This window comes from Chlorocebus sabaeus, chromosome 12 (assembly GCF_047675955.1).
Source record: "Chlorocebus sabaeus isolate Y175 chromosome 12, mChlSab1.0.hap1, whole genome shotgun sequence".
NCBI classification, from domain to species: Eukaryota; Metazoa; Chordata; class Mammalia; order Primates; family Cercopithecidae; genus Chlorocebus; species Chlorocebus sabaeus.
In genome coordinates, this window is record NC_132915.1 from 12,688,728 (window position 1) to 12,710,190 (window position 21,463).

At 40.6% G+C, this 21,463-nt stretch overlaps 1 protein-coding gene across 5 annotated transcripts in view; it reads right to left on the reverse strand.

The window, feature by feature from the left end:
- Positions 1–7,013: 7,013 nt before the first annotated feature.
- NTRK2 (neurotrophic receptor tyrosine kinase 2) overlaps positions 7,014–21,463 on the reverse strand; it is a 369,088-nt gene continuing 354,638 nt past the window's right edge. For all 5 annotated transcript variants that reach the window (XM_037998574.2, XM_037998577.2, XM_037998575.2 and 2 more), the window contains 2 exons: positions 13,752–13,910; positions 7,014–12,866 (listed from right to left, as the gene is read on the reverse strand). In XM_037998574.2, coding sequence (XP_037854502.2) covers positions 12,681–12,866; positions 13,752–13,910 — 345 coding nt within the window. In that variant the 3' untranslated portion in view covers positions 7,014–12,680. The remainder of the gene's footprint in view (positions 12,867–13,751; positions 13,911–21,463) is intronic.

Here is a 21,463-nt window from a genome sequence, read left to right on the forward strand (position 1 = left end):
GGTATTTATTGGTGTACAGTAACATCACTCTAATCTCTGCCTCTGTCTTTACATCACACTCTCCTCAAAACACCTCCTTCATTTTTTTTATAAGGATACATGTGATTGCATTTAGGATCCACCTGAATAATTCCGGATAAAATCCTCTTCTCAAGATCCTCACTTTAGTCACATCTTTTCCCATGCATGGTGATATTTTCTTTTTTGCTGTATAATATCCCCAGGTCCCAGGGATTAGGATGTGGAATACCTTTTTTGGGAGCTACCATTAAGCCTGCTACAATCCCTACCTAGTGAGACTAGAGCAACCTGATGGAGACTTTCAAGTCAACATATTTACAATGTACAAAGAGATGTAGGTAGGAAACGACTCCATGAGGCATTATGAAAAGACTAAGATTTTGAAAAAGGACTGGGCAATTTTGAAGAAAATCCAAATAGAAATTCTAAGGATGAAAAATACAGTAAATGAAAGAAGAGGTAAACTCAGTAAATTAAGCAGCAGAATAGACACAACTCATGAGAGAACAAGAGGTCTGAAAGACTTCTCTGAAGAAAAATCCCTAAATGCTGTAAAGACAAATAACAAGAGAGGAGAAATAAAGGAGAGAATGAGGAGCTCCAACACATGTCTACCTCAAATACTAGAAGAAAGAAACATAGTATGTCCTTGAGCAATATAACCAAAAGAGAATGGTGGGATGAAACATCACTGAACAAAGACACAAGTCCTGAGATTGAAACCAAGTCCCACATAAGAAGTACAAAAAATGTTTATCTACACACATTATAATGAAACTAAACAATATGAAAGACAAAGAGAAAGTCTAAAATGCTACTAGAAAGAAATGCCAGATGATCTAAAGAGGAATGAGAATATTGACAGAAACCTTTTCATAACAAACAATGCCAAACAATGAAAATAATATTTCCAAAGACTGAAGGAAAGTGACTGCTGAGCCAGGATTCCATCTTCAGCTATACTAGCACCTTTCCATGCAGAGAAAACTAACAGTTTTCTAGTTATACACCCTTACTGAAGGAATTAATAAAGACGTTAAAGAAAGAAAATGGAGTACTAGGAAGAGAATAACAGGAAAGAACATTTTGTTTGTGAGGTTATGGAAGACTTCTTAAAAATGATATTGCAAAACCTGCAATATGAAAAAGGTCAGATAAAAAGTTGGAGCAAGAGCTTTTTCAGAAGAGAAAAATAGAATATGCAAAATTCTTGAGTGATGAAAGGTATTGGAATACAGGTGAGAGAAGGTAAATATGGTGTGAGGAGAAGTTTTAGGCATTTTCAACAGCAGTATCTTTTGTGACCTTGCACACCATGACAAGGAATTCAAATTTTATTCTAAGTGAAATGAAAAGTCACTTTTAAAGAAAAAGAAAATGAGAATGACAGAACTCAAAATAAGTTTTTAAAAGTTCTTCTAGAAAATAGAAGATATAAGTAAGAATTTGAAGTCAAGTCCAAGAGGTGGTGTAGTATTTAAATGACACGATTTCCTGAGAGAAGACACAGAGAAGAATTAATCAAGAATATAATTCAAGAAAATTTCCCAGAACTGGAAAAAAAATGAATTTCTGGATGGAAATGGCTCATTGAAATATCCAGCATAGTGAATTAATATAAACCTAAGACATAGCTTCATAAAATTTTAGAACACTAAATATGAAAAGATTCTTAAAATTTCCAGAGGGAAAAAAAGGATTACATTTTTGAAATCAAGAATCAGGAGACTTCGGACCTCTCAACAGCCACACTTGAAGTTAGAAGACAATCAATATATGCCTTCAAAAATTTTAAGATAAAATTCAAACTAATATTTTATATTCAGCCAAACAGTTAAGTTTGAGGGTAAAATAAAAGCATTTTAAGACGCAATGGGTTTCCAAAAATTTCTTGTTTGCCTTTTCTTAGAAAGCTATTGGAGGATGTGTTCCACCAAATCAAGAGGTAAACCAAGAAAAGGAAGACATAGGATAGAGGAGGGAGGAAGGAAGGAGATACATGCAGAACAAAAAGGGGAAAAGACCAAGTTCCGGAAAAGAAAGATCCCAGATGATAGCTCTGCAACAGGTTGAGAGTCACCTGTCTAGATTGCATCAGATGAGAAGGCTACAGGAGACATTGTCCAGCAGCCTGGACAAATGGGTAAATGGGTAAAATACATGATGCACTGGAATGTTTTGAGAGGAAATTTAGACAAATAGCTAAGAGCCTGGGTTTGAATAATGATCATTAGAAAACTAAGACAGCAAACAAACAAAAAGTCAATTACTAACCCCTAAGAAAACAAAATACTATACAGAAAAGGAAAACAGTCATGGTTTACTGTATGCCTCAGCTCCAAATAGCACTTTCATTGTCATAATAATATAAAAGATGAACAATGAGTCAGGTACAGTGACTCACGTCTGTAATCCTAGCACTTTGAGAGGCCAAGGTGGGCAGATCATGAGGTCAGGAGTTGAAGACTAGCCTGGCCAGCATGATGAAACCCCATCTTTACCAAAAATAGAAAAATCAACCAGAGAATGGTGGCATGTACCTGTAGTCCCAGCTATTCTGGAGGCTGAGGCAGGAGAATCACTTGAACCCAGGAGGCAGAGATTGCAGTGAGCCGAGATCACGCTACTGCACTCTAGCCTGATGATGACAGAGCTAGACTCCATCTCAAAAAAAAAAAAAAAAAAAAAGGCTGAACAATGATCTAATCGTGTATTTAGGAGATGACCCAGCTAGGGAAAAGGAAAGGGTGGAGAATAGAGGTAGGATTCGTAACAGAGATTTTCCCAAGCCAAGAGATATTGGTGGCTGTGGAGTCCTCAAATTTCACAAGGAAGAGATAGACTTTGGGGAAATGGCTGTGATGTGTCTGGGAACATTCTGTCCTAGACACAGAGTTCTCAGTTATGGCACCAGAGCCACTAGATCGTGATGGAGAGGACATTAGAGACCCTTCTCATATTTCCTAGGTATCAATGGGCCTTGGGATTCATGGGGTACCTTATGAAAGGGAGGCATGCCAAGCAATGCTTAAGGCTGATTTTGCTCCTGCAGGATATGGGCTAGAATCAGACATAGCCTGATTTAAAGGAAATGAAGCAAGTGACATTTTGCACATTTGGGTTTGGTAGCTACAAATCCATATTTACTATGGGAGAAAAGGGTCTTTATGGAAATGGTTTGATTGTCTGTGTGGCAACTGACTTTAAAATCAGTTGTATACAGTGTGATGTGCACGTACAAGTTAAATACACCTTATATCCTAGAGGTGATCAACATAAACAGAGCCCACATGAAAAGTGACTTGAGTAGTTAACTGGCATTTAAAATTTTTATGTCAATATCAGAAAGTGTGTTAATTAGCATAAAATATATTAGAGTTTTGCTTACTTTTTGGCAGAAATGACTGATTCTGAAGATTGAGAATTAGAAGTATTGTACAGGTGTTGTCATTCCTACATGAAGGAAGCAGAAGAATGTAGCAAGCTCAGGTCTCTAATGCCAGGAGTGGGGCTTTCAGTGACCAGAGCTCTCTGGGTCCTCTGCATATCCCTCCACTGTCAACTGATTCGATAGAGGCTGGGCTGGTCCTAGCATTAGCATATCCTTGAATCTGCCTTTGGGCATGACTTCTGTGCAAAGACAGAAAGGGGAAGTTTCTGGTCTACATAGCCAACATGTAGTCTTGATAATAAATCATTGCTTGTTTGGAATAATTTGGTCTAAGCCTTACTTTTATTGTAAAACACTACTTGTAGGTGGCAGATAGGGCATAGGACCTTTAGGCCTCATCTCGCTCTAACCATGGGAGGCTACCAAAGACTCTGACATTTGGCAAATGGCCACATTTGCAGAGCTCTTATTGCAAGAGAGGTGTTCCTAAATCTGAGTTCTAACATCACCCTTTTTCTAACTCCAGAACCCCATTGCGAGGCAGCTCCCTTCACCTGGAGACTCACCCTCCCCTAGACTAATGAGTGAAAGTGGGTGGGATTAGTATTAGGTTGGTGCAAAAGCAATTGTGGTTTTTGCCAAAGTTGTGGCAAAGGCTGGAATTGCTTTTGCACCAACCTAACCACTGGGCCATAGAAAGGCACCAAAAATACCTAGCTGGTGGCTCTGGCATGACTTTTTGCTTAAGCTTAGTGGCTAAATTCTCATCCTGTCCCTAATGACCAAGGTCCTTCCTCATACCCCAGGTTCAGTTTGCTAGAGACTGTCTAGTCTCCTTGAACTTCGAATCTTGGCTTTAGCTCCTGCTAACAACCTCATACCTACAGTGCTGGGCCACTGAACTGCTTTATACCAGTCTCTCGGTGGCCTGGAGCCCAGACCCTGAACCTAAGTCATATGGCCAGCCCAGACCCTAACTTCAAGGCTTCCTTATGCCAGTCAGGTACCTGCCTTTCTGCCTATTGCCTGGAGCTGAGCCCCCTGCATTCTTCAATTTCATAGAGTTGACTGAAGATTAAATGAGTTAATGTATGAAACTCCTTGGCAAATACTAAGCATTATCTTTATTGGTCAATTTCTTTTGACAGCTTTTGGCAGGTTTCTTAACTCTTAGTGACTCAGTTTTCTCATCTGTAAACTGGGAATAATAATAGTACCTGCCTCCTGGGATAGGTGTAAGGGTTGGATGAGTTAAGATTCTGTAGTGGGTTGAGTAATGTCCCCTCCAAAAAAGATATACCCACCTCCTAACCTCCAGAACCTGTGAATATTACCTTATATGACAAAAGTTGTGATGAAGTTAAGGATCTTGAGAGAAGGCACTTATCTGGATTTTCTGGGTGAGCCCTAAAGGCAATCCCATGTATCCTTACAAAACAGATACTCACCATGACTGTAATCCCAGCACTTTGGGAGGCTGGGGCAGGTGGGTCATGAGGTCAGGAGATTGAGACCATCCTGGCCAACATGGTGAAACCCTGTCTCCACTAAAAATACAAAAATTAGCTGGGCGTGGTGGTGTGCACCTGTAGTCCCAGCTACTCAGGAGGCTGAGGCAGGATAATTGCTTGAACCTGGGAGGCAGAGGTTGCAGTGAGCCAAGATCACGCCACTGCACTTCAGCCTGGCAACACAGCGAGACGCCATCTAAAAAAAGAAAAGAAAAAAGCAGATACCCAGAGGAGAAGACATATGAAGAGGAGAAGGTAATTTGGGGTAATCTGATCAAGGAAGCAGAGACTGGAGTGATGTAACCACCAGCAAGGAACATCTGAGCCACCAATGGCTGGAGCAAGTAAGGAAAATATTCTCCCACAGAGCCTTCCGAGAGAGTGCAGCTCTGACAACCTCTTACTTTCAGATTTCTGCCCTCCAGAACTGTAAGAAATTAAACTTCTGTTGTCTTAAGCCACCTAGTCTGTGGCAATTTATTACAGCAGCCACCAGATACTAATACACATGTATAACACCCTGACACAGAGGAAGGATTCGTTTTGTTGGTTGATTTATTCTAAAAGTAAGTATGTCTGTTCTAATGATGTTATTAATAATAATACTTCAGGAGCATTTTTCTCATCCAAGAAAATAGGCACCTTCCATGCGTGCATGGAAGGAGTATTTGAAGAGGGAAGGCCAGATGGGATACACAAGGAAGCAAGAGAGGGCTCTGGGACACGACTTCAGGTTTGGAATTTAAATGGATACCATTATAATTGTACCAATAATAGGAATATACGAATGTAGTCTGGTAAAAGTCAGGGTCTTTAATAGTCCACACTGGGTTGTGGCTGGCCAGGGCATTAGTCGTTAAACTTCCTCCTTCAATCCACAGTTTCTTTGAGGGGGATGTACACTATGATTCCACAGGGACATATAACCTTATTTGGATTTTTGGACAAGTTGCTTTGCCCCTTTTATGGCATTGCATTTTCCAAGTCTCTCCTGAGTTTTCACCTGATCATATTTTTTTTTTTTAACTCAAGAAAAACATATCTGCATCACTGAGAGGAGGGATTCAGGAGGCAATGTTTCTGAGGATTCTGAGTTTTGGAGCGTCTATTGCCAAGCCTATGGCAGGAATGTTGCCCAGATGCTGGTGTGCCTCTTAGAGGGTTGAGGAGAGGAGGCAGACCCTGGGAAATCTGACTGTGAAACACTGAGAACAAGAATGTGGGCAGACCATTCTGATGGTAAGGAAGACAGCCTATAGGACCCCTGCCAAGCCACTCTAATTTTGTCCTCCCCCACCACTATGATTTCAGAAACACTGGTGCAAGAGAGGCCAAGAGAGTGGCACTTTTAATTCAGTTATTTCTACTCCTGAGTCATTCAGATCCTCAAAGCGGCCCCAACCCTAGGGTGCCATGATACACTAATCTCTTGGGATGTTTCTAAGGTTTAATCTTTTCAAAAGCCTGGTAATTGTGTCTTCTTGCTCTGTGCTGTCCAACATGGAAGCCACTAGCCATATGTGGCTATTTAAATATAAGCTAATTGAAATTAGCTAAAAATTCAAATTCAGTTCTTTGGTCACACTGGCCATGTTTCAAGTGTCCACTAGCCACATGTGGGTAGAGGCTACCATATTGGACAGTACAGATAGGGCATTTATATTGTTGCAGAAAGTAAAGCAATTGACAGTCATGTTCTAGTTATCCAAGGTGTAAGTTGAAAATATCAGAATTATGGATAGATCCGACAGGAAACTTATGTCTATGACTAACCACTTACTCTCACTACCTTCAACTAATGAGCACTACAGGCATCTGCAGTGACCCTATCTAAAAATACATACATATAGCTGGGTGCAGTGGTATGCACCTGTTAGTCCCAGGTAGTCAGAAGGCGAAGGCAGGAGGATGGCTTGAGCCCAGGGGTTTGAGGCTGCAGTGAGCTATGATCATGCTTGTGAATAGCCAGTGCACTCCAGCCTGGGCAACATTACAAGACCCTGTCTTTAAACAAAACCAAAACCAAAACCAGACATATATACATATAGAATAAAGAGAACACCATGCTTGTGGAAATTCTATACATTTTTAAAAAGTAATCATCATGTCATTTTTAGTCTCTCTTTCAGAGTATGTTATTTATTGTAAGACATCATTTTTATTAAATACACTGTAGTACAAGAGACTTTCCATGTCAGGTTGAGAGAAGCTGGTCACATGATTTACAAACAAAACTTTTTTTTTTTTAAACACTGTATTCAGGTGTCACTTTGAAATCAGCCAAGATGCAGTGGGTCTTAGTAAAGCAATGGACCTCAAAACAGATTGCAAAACAAGAACTGGTATTAGCACAGAGACATCACATGAAAAGGAAGAGAAACCAAATGAAAAGGAGAGTTCCAAATACCAGGTCACAATTGAAGGGGAAATATATCTGCAGAGAGATATGGAAATGTGTGTGTACGGCCTGGATATATACAAACATCTCTCCAGATACAGAAGCGAACGCTGAATGTCCACATCTCCAGGCAGATTTGTAAGTTATAGGGATTGATTGAAGAACACAGGGAGCTATAGTTCACCATAATTTGGTCATGTGTCAAGGGATTACATATTTAAAAGCCACATTTAATTCAAAGACCTTGTATTTAAAACATTTCCAGCTGTTTTATACATTTTTAAAGCAATAGGAAGATATACAAGCTGTAAGATACAGGCCTTTACATTTCATTTTCCCTAATTTTTTTTTTTTTTCCTGTTCAAACGCACGGCTACTAGCAGCTTTTATGATGCTTGCTCCAGTACATTGAACGTTCAACTAACCTCCACTCAGGATCATTTTCATTAATGCATAGACTAAAGAAAGAAATAAACATGGACCTGGCCTCGAACGCATAGACTAAAAAATGACATCCCCATCTTTTCTCATTTCGTCTCCTGAGACGTATGTCAAGATGGCAATATAGTTGCTTGGTGGTGGTTGTGAAATTCACAGTGTTTTGCCTACAACACATATACAGATATATATATATATATATATATATATATATATATATATATGTAATTTTTTTTGCTTTGCTTTGTGTTTGTGATGAATGGAGCAAAAGTATATAAATAAATAAATACATAATTAAATAAATAAAGGTCAAGGAAAAGAAAGGGGGGGAATGCAAAAACTAAGCATATTCAAGAACCTTTGACTTGAGCAGCAGTGATTCATTCCAGCCCTGACAACAAGAAAATGCCCCTTCCTGCACTGTCATTTCTAACTGTAAATCCCTCCCACCCCTCGTTCTTTAGAATAACGTTTGAAATTCATGTACAAGCTACCACAACCTCAGAGGCTCCACATTCCAATTATGCATCATAAAAAATCAGCTGTAACTGCTAACTTAGACATTTGGAGAGTTGGGTCCCTAGCCATTCCTCTCATGAGATTTCCTGTAACAGTGATATATGGCCAAACCAAAGGTCAACATTGAAAATAAAAGTCCTGAAACCGGGGAGGAAAAAGAAAATGGAGAAGCAAGAAAATTGAGGGTATGTGTGTATATGCAGTCATTTATTTAGTTAGATACAACAATGGTATTGGTATTACAGGCTGTCCAATTTGCAAAAAGAAAGATTCAAAGAAAGTCCATTCTTGACCAGGTAATCCTGCAGTCAGGACGCTTTGGAAAGGACAACATTCTATACTGTTAGTTGGTGTATTCACTCTCGGATGTGGGAATTCCTAAGAGTTGCTCATCTCACTGTGGGGTCTTGGACAGCTCATCATTGGCCTTCGAGACACTGGGCTGCCAACATTCCAATTTACATTTGGAATGCTTGAACTCTGAACTCAAGCGTCAAGGGGTCACAGTGGGACAAAGACAAGGTGAGCATAATACAAATGTGCTGAAAGACAAAAAGAAAGCAATGTTCCTTTCCTGGACCTTTACAAAAAGTATCTTCCTTTGCAAGGAGCCAGAGAAAGCACTCAGTGTAGTGGGATGGCTTTTATTCAGTTGTTTTGGGAAGCACATTATCTTAAATATGTCTTCCACCCATGCAGTACTGCACAGAGTTGAAAAGTGTGATGTAGTCCTACCCACATGGAGAATGGAAGCACTAACAGCAACATGACGTTAAACAGTTTTGGTTATTTAGCATATTTTAAGCAAATTATTCATACCTCACCCTACTTATAATTATCTCTATTATTGTGTGCCTATAAATTTATACATAAACAGACAAACACACCATGTATGTGCATTTGTATATGTATAAATCAAGTATTTATAACACATATAAATACATGAAAATATCACAGGTAGTGCTGATGTGAACACATGTATAATATGAATTCTGATATAATCTTTTATAGCATAGTTCAAAGTGTTTTCTAAATAAGCCTGATTATGACATTGGTTCAGTGTACAAGGATTTAGCTGAATTTAGCTGAAGAGCATGATTACATATCACAATATCTCAGCTGCTTGTCATCTCCTGTATTTCCTTGTGTTCTTCTAACTTCATATACTGCTTCGTGAATGTGTTAGCGTGCTTTCCTTCCTGAACTGCTTGTTTGTATATTAGAGTCTCTAGCGGACAGAACCATGAAGTTCAGAGTGAGAGTACTTGGATTCAGTCCCAGTGGTGCCAGAAGCTAGGCTGGAGACCTCTAGCATGCTTCTGAGGGTCTCTGAGTCTCAATGTCCTCATCTACACAAAATAGAAATAATTGGCTAACACACATGGAAAGTGTTTGGAAAACTATTCAATGACTTCTAAATGGAAATGATTGTCAGACCAGGTTTGGGCTAGAGAATTAGGTTTGTCACTGTTATACTGTAGTTTTCACAACTTTGATGGAAGGCCATATTTGGTGGTCATGACATTTTAGAACGAGGATGCTACTCTTCTAAAAATCAGACCATGAGAAAGGGGGTGGTGGAGGAACAGCAATGAATAATTTCAGATATTCTGTGGCTCATTCAGCTACTTTAAAAGCAATCTGATATTCTTTCAATTTGAGATGTCTCTGAAATCAGCACATACTCTTAAGACAACAGAGATAGTAATAGTAATAATCAGCAATATAAATAACTATAAAACTTTGCACTTGCATAGAACCTTTTATTTCAAGACCTTTAGGGACTTGTCAGAAGGAATAAGTGGAATTTTATTTTATTTTTTGCTTTTTTCTTTCAGAGAAAAAAAAAAAGACAAAACTGGAATGGGATGCTCCCAAAGTCTCATTGGCCTTAAACAAATCTTTGCTCTAAAACTGCACAGCCCTCCTTGAATTTGATCCCTTAAATTATTACCTACTTTGTTCTCTTAAAATAAAATAAATAACTTGTAGCTTCTCCCCTGAGAGCAGCTGGCCAGACATGCAGAATGACAAACCTGTGTTGGTTTTCAGGTCATCGCTGATGGAATCTAGAAAAGTTTTTGTACAAATCTGCCCCTTCCTTACTACGTCACAGAGTTCTACAGTGTTTTAACAGTACCATGGGCCCTTAATATGATACATACATGCACGTATATATCATGGAGATATGGCTTTCATTATGTTATTATATGTATTCTGAAGGGTTGTTGTTTTTTTTTTAATCACCAACAAAGAGAACAAACGACCCAACTCTTATCTCTCATAGGTCAGCATATAACTTCAATGGACATAAGGTTCATCTTGTCATCTCCCTCGCTTGACTGCAGATGCTACTGGATTTCCTTTTGTTCTCTGTTAATTTACACTTTTGAATTTTTGAGAATTGACTTTCCAAGCCTTTAATGAAAAACAAGGTGTTTCAGTAATTAACGGGCACAAGCAAAACCTAAAACAGAGCTATCGCACCTTCAGAAACAAATAAGAAATAACATCACCTAAGATGAATGAAAATCACTCCCTTTCAATCTGGCTCATGTTATAAAGATGTCAAGTTTAGCAAAATTCCCCTCACAGAGGGTAGCAAGTTTTCTTGAGGAACAGAAATATTTTTCTTTCTTGGTATATCTGACCATTCAAATAGCTGTAAATTTCTATTTAAATTTGCGCCCTCTTTTTTGCAAAACCAGTGACTATGCCCAGAAGCACACTTCCAGTGCTTGGTCTGGGCACAGCCTCCCGTTGGCATGCTGTGCCAAATTTTGTATTTTGACGTTTTGAATGGAGTGAAGGAAACAAAGACAGCATACTGACAATGGAGAACACTTGGAATGAAACCACTCTCCCAACCAGAGCCCAGAGCAAGGGACTTGACCTGTGTACACTGAATGTGAGTGCATGTGATGCCCTCAGGGTGAGGTTTCCTTTCCCTTAGGGATTGATTCTGCCCTTCCCACAGTCCTATGGGTTCCACGTGGATGAGGATTTCCAGGCTTCCGGGTCCATATTCATTAAAACCCATCACCACCGTACAACCCAGAGACATTGAAACTCAGCTAATACACTCCATTAGCTTCCCCTAATTGTATAAGTCATACCTTTTTATGGATCTGCTCTACCTATCAGGGGAACGATGTCTGGAGCGGTAGTGTCTGCACACAAGGTATTAATCAACGAAGACCATGCACAATTTTGCTTGCACAGTTAAAAGGACGGGTGGGCATGGAAGTTAGGGGTCGGAGGGAAGTGAGATCTGAAAAGTTCAATGTAAGAGAAACTTGCCTCCGAATTTATAGCTTGTCTTATCTTTTCCAAGTTCTTGGTTTCCCACCTGACCCCGAAATGATCTCTGGACATGAATCCACCTCTTTTCAATTGAAGTTGACAAAGGTTCTGTGGGTAGCACTTGAGAAACAAACCAGTGCTATCATCACAACCTATGAAGACAAAACTGTGTCCGAGCACACTATGCACCATCTTGTGTCTCACGGAAGCCATCTTTGCTCTCTACTGCACGCCGCCATTTCTGGTGATGGGAAAAGAATCATCCATGGCACAGAGGCCAATAGTCTTTTTACTCCTCAGAAAGGTCCTCAGGGGAAGGTGCCGAATACATTCTTCCCAGCTAACAGTTGCTGAGAATTTCCTAAGTAGGGACGGATGCCAGCTGATCCCAATGGTTGTCTTTGTTCCTCCCATAATGCGGTTCATAATAAATCTTCTTTCTCTCTGGTTTTAATCTCCCATAGATAAAGGCTTCACAGATTGAACACAAGTTTTCTTTTTTATACACAGGCTTAAGCCATCCAAAAACAATAAGAACAGTAATAATAATAAATAAATAGAAGTGAATCCATAGAAACTCTCGATGTCTGTACAGCAGAAGTGACAAAGTTTAAGTCAAATATTTGTTTTCCCTTTTTTTCATCCACATCAAAGGCAGGAATACAACAAGGCATTGTTAGTTGTGGTGGGCAAACTGGAGTGTCTGCTGATATAACAAATTACGTTTGTTAAGGCCTTTGTCTATGCAGAGTTAATAGTAATGCAGAAGCCAGATTGATTAAAAAGAAAGGGTAAGAATTGTGAAGCAGGGAAGACCAAAAAAAAAAAAAAAAAGGAAAAGAAAATTAAAAAAAGAAAAAGGAACAAACCAAGGGAGATGGAAAGAGAGAAAGAGATAATGCCAAAAAGAAGTCAATACTGTGTCTACGGATGAAGAAGTACACACTGCTTCCCTCGAGAGCTTCTCGGAGTCTTTGATGTTAATACTGTCAGAGTGAAGGAGAGCAGCTTGGTGGCCTCCAGCGGCAGTTAAAAGATGTTCATCCTCTCAGCCTGTCTGAGGAGTATGTTGGGAAGGATCGGTCTGGGGAAAAGGGCCCTAGCCTAGAATGTCCAGGTAGACCGGAGATGCCTTGGCCAAGTTCTGAAGGAGGGTATGGATGCCCTTGATGTTCTTCCTCATGTGGGGCTCTCGCTGCCAGCACCCCAGCATCAGCTCATACACCTCCTGGGGGCACGTGCGGGGTCGCTGCAGGACTCGGCCCTGAGTGATACACTCTATCACCTGGACAGAGATCAAAGATAGGATGAGACAGGAGGAAAAGCAACGCACATCAAAGAAATGTTAGCGCAAGAAACAGCAGAAGAGGGGCTTTTACAAAAGAAGCCCACTCTTGGTTTCATTTTCTCAGAAGGAAGAGAACAATTATTATAGGTTAGTTTATGTTGTGTTTAATTTGATTGGCTTATATCCATTTTTCCAAGCCACTCTGATTTCACAAAACTGGTGGAAAAGTAATTTATATGGAATGCTCCCAAACCTCACACTGGAGCTCCCACATGTTGTGGTTTTTATTGGTCTGAGATGGAACATGAGTCACTTGTGTGTTAAGGCACTGACTGACAGGAAACCTCGCAGGCTATTGGATAAAGGAACTGGATTAAAAAGACAGACGTGGATCTGAAAAAGATGTGGGGTGTCTGACCAAGAAGCTGTGCCTCAAATATAAACATATTTGCAAGAGTAAGAATAGAAAAAACAAAACGTTTGAGTTTTTCACTAGAAGTTAATGTTCTGGTGAAATATTCAAAAGGGAAAGGACCTTGAAACTTCGTTGGAACAATACTAAAGAACTCGCTGGACTGTATGGGTTCTGGAATGCTACATCTGCTATTAATTTATCAGATGAGCTGCATAAAGTGACTCCTCAGTCCCACCACCAGAGGAGCAAGGACATATCAGCGAGTGCTGTGCTTTGCTTTCTCAGAGTGACTATACTTTGACCATGAAATTTAGAAACATAGCAGGCTACTTGGGAAGTGCTGCCGCCAACAAAACCCCATAAGATAACATCCTGACATGGTCTTCCAACCCAAAACAAGGCCCCAGCTGATGGAAGCCTCTGGGATCTCAGCCCTCGGGAGGGTCTTGGCCAGACCCATTGCACACCTCGTTGTTTGACAGCTGGTACCAGGGCTGTTTGCCGTAGGTGAAGATCTCCCACAACACGACCCCCAGGCTCCAGACGTCACTTTCTGTCGTGAATTTCCTGTACATGATGCTCTCTGGAGGCATCCAACGAATGGGCAGCATCGTGTGGCCACCGACCTGGAGAAAAAGGGATCAACAGGGAGGCATCAGTCACTCCAAAACCAGGTGTGGAAGGAAGATGCTGGGGAACACTGCTTGCTTTCCTTATTTGCACTTTATAGTTTTAATTGTTTATAAACACATAAGGGATATATGATTTCTTCATAGTCTCAAGCAACAGAGACAGAGGGCAAAGAGTGATCCAAATCATTTAAAAATATATTATTTGCAATTCTTTCTCTCAAAATCAGATAGGAGCAGGGATGATGATTAGGTAGATGATCACCTTGGATAAATAAAACTACACACACATACATGAACTTTCTGCTAGGAGGATGACTCAATCTTCTAATTAACAAGATCACTTTGACCAGGAGAACAAACAGGGGCTCTGCATCCAAAATGACCAACCAGTGACTCTACTTCCTTGGCAAGGCTAGAGCCTCCTTCTGCCTTCAGGTCTTATGTGTACATGATGCTGACTCAAACCCCTCCACCATCACTCAGCGATAGGCAGGTCAGGCATTATTATTCTCCTTCTACAGATAAGGCAGTGAGATTCGGATTGCTTACAGACACAAAAACTCAGGTCTTTGGATTCTAAGCTCAGGACTTTCCTCTATTACAGGGCACTGCTCCTTAGATTATTTACCACAATAGATAAATACATTTTTTTTAAATGCCCATTTTAATGAAAACACTGGGACTGGGGCATCAGATAGCAATTGCATTAGTACAGGCAAAGAAAACTTTCTTTGACAAAGTAAAATTGTATATGACTTTCTACTTCATGGAGGAAAGTTAAGAAGCTCATTTCTGGGTTTGTCAGGGATGCCTGACTTCAAACCCATGAACAGATTTCTGCACAGTAGTCCTGTGGCTGGTAAGTTCCGCTTTTCATCCTGGTAACCCCCCAGCACCACCAGGCTACACAGTGTGCCTGACACCAGAGAGCAGGTGGGCTTATCCTACAGCAAAAAGTTGGACCTCTGTAACAACTCTGGGTCCTGAGTTTATAGAGTAATGGTGCATAGAGTTTCTGCCCAATTCTAATTCTCAATATCCAGTTAGTATTTATTAAAGGAAGAAAATAAACTAACAGTACCTGAAAAATATTCCCCTACCCCAGAACCCAAGAGGCTGAAGTGTCAGAGATGTCTAACACGCTTGGTGATTCCCAGTGATGTTCTTAGCACCAAAGAAAGCACAAGAGTACAAAAGGAAGAGGGTATTTTATTTCATTCTTCTCTGTATGATGCATCCAAATTTGACAAATAGGGACAAAAACTACTGGCTCAGGTGACCATCTTTACTATTCAGCTTTTAATAAACATAAAGCTCATAAAGGCTAAGTTGGTTTCATTGGTGTTAGATTTCCTCTCTCTTCCATCAGCAGTGACAGGTCATCAGTGTTTAATGGACAGAGACTTCTCTTATGGTCTTACCTCATGTCTGAAGGTGGTGGCAACAGTCACCCTCAGGGTCGATACTCAAACTGCAATCAGTGTAGCACAGACACTGACCAACCAGAAAGGATGTGGGTGGTAAACATGGGTACAGCTATCTCAGCGCATTTCTGTCTTGGTGAATATCTGCCCTATTCATGACTCTGTGATCCCTGGGTACCTAGGACTTTGGGAGAGGGAATCTGCTGATATACACAGAGGACCTGATGTTTCCAGATGCTTGGGAGGACTTGCAGTATGAGGGTAGAATGATCCCACCAGGTCTGGGCAGCCCACATGGCAGTGGCAAGGAGAGGACTGCTTTGGACCATTCAGGGATGCTGCTGCCACCTTGCAGAGCTAGGCAAATGACCGTTTTGTTTATGTGCCAGTAAAGGCTGGGCACTTTGGCACACACATTTTCAAAGATTGTTAACCCCTAGAATAAAGCATCTCTAGTCTCCTTGCCATTCTCTGAAACCATAATTGGAATGTACCATATAGTTTAGAAAACATCTACACACGTCCGGTGCCATTTAATTGCGTGAGCAAACCATAAAGAACTCAGGACTCATGGTGGCTCCTCTAGCCTACAGACGATGAAATTGCTCCTGGCAATTATGGGACCTTGCCTGGGGTGACACTTCCAGCAAGTGGTGCAGATAGGACAGAGGTCTACACATTTTAACAGACCATTTTCATCCACACAGCAAGCATTTTCTGGGGACCTCTTAAGATACAAACATGGCCTTATTCTGCTTACCTAACATGCAAAAAAAAAAAAAAAACAAAAAAGGGTAAGATGAAATCAAAGAGAAAAACAATCCCTTTTGCTATACATCTTATTTTTAACCTTACCGCTCTCATTTTCACCTTCTTCCTACCTTATAAAGAAGAGCTCATATCATCATTGTTCATCTCAGCATACTGCTGTGGTACAACCAGCTCCACTGTGCATTTTGGTGTTGCTGTTCTTTCTCTTTAGATAAAATAGGACCCCAGTGGTCAAAGTAGCTTAGAGAAGTGGGAATCTCATACTAAAGACTGAGACCTGGTCTTGTTATGCTGTCTGAGTTGTGTTGTTTTGTTTTAACATCCAGGAAAGGGAAGTGTCTGCTAATCTCTTAGAAAGGAGTGTAGAACTTACTAAGAGTGGCGTTCTTTTGTGGGAAGGAATGAATTACTTCTTGCAAAGAGCCTTCCTGCAAGAGCTATTTAGAAGTGTGAAACCTTGAATTTTACAGAATATTTTAAAGAGAAAAGGCTTAAAAGAGTGGACAAATGCATGGCTCTGAGGGTTTCATCCCAGAGTTACACGGAGTGAGAGGGCCTAGTTCTTAGTGAAAAAGACATAGTTATTTCTTTTATGAAAATATCGACATTAGAATCTAGATTTATAATCAGTCTGTAGTTGGTGCGTGGGAGTAACAAGAGACTGGGATATTATGACCCAGCATGGTGTTCTTTCTGATATCAGTCCCTCAAAATGTGAAAAGCTGGCAATCCCAGAAGTTCCTAGATCAAATGTGTCAAATGTACTATGAATTGCAACCCTCTTCGATTTAAGGAGATCCATCGGGGACTGAGCCTTATTAAAGTATATGAGGAGTCTGGCAGGAAAGAACAAACTTAACTTTGGTAAATTAAACTATTTGAATGTGTGTTTGTGGGAGAGATAACCATTTATATATGTCTCGAACAAGACAGCTAAAAATACACTTAGGGGTGTGTTAATTTAGCAAGATCTCAGGATTTCCATATCTACCTGGACATTCACAGCTGCAATGCAGTGGATGACAATAGCTGGTTTCCAATAGCTCAGTCACCTGTTTCCTACTTGGGTAACCTTGACTAGTTGCCAAACGTCTCTGTGGCCAAGGTGTAATAATTATATATAGGCACCAATGTATACCTCCCAATGTTGTTGGGAGGTATTTACTGGAGCAGGCATTTGTGAAAGTGCTTTCTAAGTCTTAAAGAATTAAATGCTTTTGAGGTGTGGCTTTCTTCTCTGGAACCTTCACTCACTTCCTCCACGAGAAGCAGCCATTCTGGAGACGTTAAGAAGAATCATTATATCTCACTCTCCTGAACTCCTCATTTGGCCATAACCAAGTGGCTCCTTTGACAGCAGCACCTTTTTTTTTTTTTTTTTTTTTTTTTTTGTCACTGGCAATGCAAGATAGAAAATCTGATGCTGGTTCTCTCTCCTGCATTGCTAATGGCCAAGAAACAGCTTTTGTTTCCTCTAAAGAAGAGAGAGAGAACAAAAGGTTCACATTTTGATTTACATGTTTTCTCAACTGATCGTTTATTTTCTGCTTGCTGTCTCTTTGGGGCAGATTTTTCACTCTAATTCTTTCAAGAATCCCTTCTGGGATTTCATGCATGCTGTTATAAATAATGCTTTCCTTGTTCAGATGTCAAATGGGTGAGTGGTGGGACAATCTAATAAAAGTTCAGACAGGGTTCACAAGTTTTCTAAGCCTATTTAGAACATTTCTGAACATTTCTTTTGCAACCCTTTCTCAGAATTTTGAAGCATGTCACAAAAGCAGACCCTCCCCCCGCAAAAAAAAGTCACTGTTGTTACAAATTACTGTCACATTCTAGTTATAGTCACTTGATGGGTTTTGGACCACACAAACAACACACTGCGCAGCAACAAACACAATGAGACATTTGTTTTGTATCGTACTATTTGGCAACTTGCCCTCATGCCCTTGCTTAAATATTTGTGAGATGGAATGTGATCCCAGGAATGACACTGGGAGTCAGAATTCCTACTCTCAGCCTGATATGCCGTGGGGCCTCAGGGACTCTCCAGTAATTAAGTTGAATGGGGTCTCATGGTCTTCACTAAACTCACCAGGTTGATCTGGTGCAAGATGAGAAACCCAGTTATCTGGAGAGTTGACTTGGACTTGCAATTGTTATTTTCCTCAACCCAAGAGACTGGAGTTCTAGTTCTTGTGCTGCTATTAACCAGCTTGAGCAGGTACCCTCAGGTCTGGTTTCTGTCTTTATTAGTAAAATGTGAAGAGTTAGGGCAGCTCTTGGTTACTTCCAGCACAAAAACGCTGTGGTTCCAGAGTCACCCACCACCTCGGCACAACCATAATCATCCATCAACACTCAGTCTTCACCATTTACAAAGAATTTCTATTCAATTATCCCGCTTGAACCCAACGGTTATGCTCTAGAGCAGACATAGACTTGCCTGGATAGTGCAAGTAATGCCCCTAAAAGTCAGTGAGTTTAAGTAGTTTACCTAAAGCCACATACCAAACCTCTCCCCATTGGACAACCTGTATTCATTAGGATGGACCACTCTGCTTTTCTGCTTTCTCCAGTCTCCACACACACTGTGTTCAGCCAGCAAGTTTAGGTGGCTTCCCATCCAGGGCCAAGTGACTCATGCCTCTTAGAAAGTTTGATCTTCTTCCCTTTCTCCCTACTTCCCAAAGGTCTCCTAAAGGCAAGCTCAAGTCCCACCACTTCAAGAAAAAACCCTCCCTCCCTGCTGCAGTGCAGGGATGGTTCTAGAACTGTTAGTGTAGCTCTGGGAACACAGAAGGAACTCCTTTGCCTAATGTATCACATGCCTCAAGAGAGATGTACACAATTCAGTTCTTTCTGGTGGGAGACGAGGCAGAGGCTGGTAAGCATACCATGTCTTCAGTGGGTTCCTCGTGAGTACTGCTATTTGTCTCAATGTGTTTCTTGAAAGAGATCAGTCTTCACTACCTTCCCGTACATTCTCCAGTCATTTCTGTAAACTCTCGATAGAACCAAGCCTTAGATTAGACGGATGGAAACAGTCTCACCTATTTGATGCTACAAATAAGAAATTCATAACTTCTCAAAATGCAGCCAAATCTACTGTGGTTCACAAGGAGTATAAAGGCTCTCTAAGTCGTATAAGAAATCCCATGTCTAGGTTTGCCACCTGTACAGTAGACAGGGGGAGTGTCCACGTTGCAGACTTGGAATTATTATGTCTGGGAATGAAGTCTAGGAAGACTTCATTATGTATAACATAAAGGAGTATTTTTCTAAAGATAGTTACTAGTATCACATCTCTTCTGAGGCTGGAGAAAATTAGGAGAGACTAAAGAAGGAAGTTAAACTACGGGAAAAATAATTTTAAAAACCAGATGACCATCAGGGCTGCTAAATCACTGCAACTTGGTTAAACCAGCAAAGCTAATCAGAACAATGTCTGAGGCACAAGGCCAAAAACAAATTCCATAGTGCCTAAAATAAATCAACCTGAAAAAAAAATGGACCCTGTTTTTAAAATTTATCAAGAAAAGAACTCTTCTTTTAGCCCTTAATATTTATTTCTATGACACCTCATAATTTTGATAGTGATATGTAGAGAAAAATAACAACTGCGTTCTAGTTAAAATACCAAGGCCTGAACATTCTTTAAATCTACCTGTTTGAAAGGTATTTCAAGACAGTAAATCCTGAAGAAAATACTAAAAGGCCCTTGGTGTAAATATCTTGCATTAGAAATCAAAGATTTTATATTTAAATCAGAATGGACACATCTAATTAGTTTGACTATAAAGTTTATTTCTTACCCAATAAATTCAAAGTACACACTGTGGTCATTAGGAGGTAAATTGTGAAAAATTTCAGTTGTTTGTGGCTAACGAACAATTTGTTTTTTGAAATTGGAAGACTGGAATTTAGGGAAATTAAGGAATTTGCTGAGCAAATGTAAATATGAATTGGCGACCAAATGGTATTGAAGACAGCTCTCTATCCCACGTCTCTTCATGCTGACAGGCTAGGTTCTTTCCTATGAGTTGTTTGTTATCCTTGGTACAAGTTAATGAGGAATGCACCGCTCATTTTCCAGGTATACTGGGAGACGAGAGAGGAAGTGACAGGTTAGCTCTCCCCATTATATTGGGCTTCTTAGAAAATGCATTTATCATCCTCCTTGCATCCCCATCTTCTTCCCTTCTCTTCTACTATATCCATTCTTCTCCGTACTGCCCCTCCCTGTTCATTCCTAGAATCCTCCTCTCAAATCTCACTTGTCCAGACCTAGTACAAATGACAGTGTCACATTTAGTCTTTTCTCATTTGTCTCTTACTTCCCCCAAAGGATCATAACTCCACCAAAATTCACTCTCCCTCTGTCATCTTCCTTCTGTGCTTCTGAGAGGCACATTGGTAGACAGGAGCCTTTCTACAGACCCAAAGCAAATGCCTCTCTGGCTTTGAAGCTGCTAGTGATTTAGAGGTGAGTAATGCCAATCTGGGACCTTCTAAACTCAACTAGCAAAGACCAATGATGCCTGGGAGGCCACTTTCAGCTTGTGGTATTTACTCAGTGAGTGAGTGATAACTTATTTGGAAGCCAAACATTCTAGTCCCTTAGAAACTTGTAGGCCAAAGGGCAAGCCCCATTAAGAGATGATTAGTTGTCAGAGGCTTTCGGTTGCATTAAATATTGAAGGGGCTCCTAGACCTCCTCATCACACCCTACGCTCCATTGCTTTGTTTCAGCAGTTTTTCCTGATGTGTTCCTTAAAAATTCATGAACCTGTAAACTTTAAGGAATAGCTAGACCTTATTTATTTATTTATTACATGCTGTATCTGTAACAGGAGGTTTAAAATAGGGCCTGTAATCCCAGCACTTTGGGAGGCCAAGGCGGGCAGATCACGAAGTCAGGAGTTCGAGACCAGCCTGACCGACATGGTGAAACCCCTTCTCTACTAAAAATACAAAACTAGCCATGGGTGGTGTCACGCACCTGTAATCCCAGCTACTCAGGAGGCTGAGGCAGGAGAATCTCTTGAACCTGGGAGGCGGAGGTTGCAGTGAGCCGACATGGCGCCACTGCATTCCAGCCTGGGCGACAGAGTGAGACTCCGTCTCAGAGAAAAAGAAACAATGTCCACAAAATCTTCCCTTTGGAGAAGAACCTGGAGTCATTGTGGCTGGACAATGACCACATCCAGGAAGAAGAGAATTCTCCTATTACAAAGAGTGATAAGGGGCTTCCAGGCGTGTGACTACTCAATCAGGGGATGCTTTGTGCATAAAAACAGGTTTTTCTGCCTCATCTCTCACTCCTGAATGAACATAGCTCGGGGCAGGTAA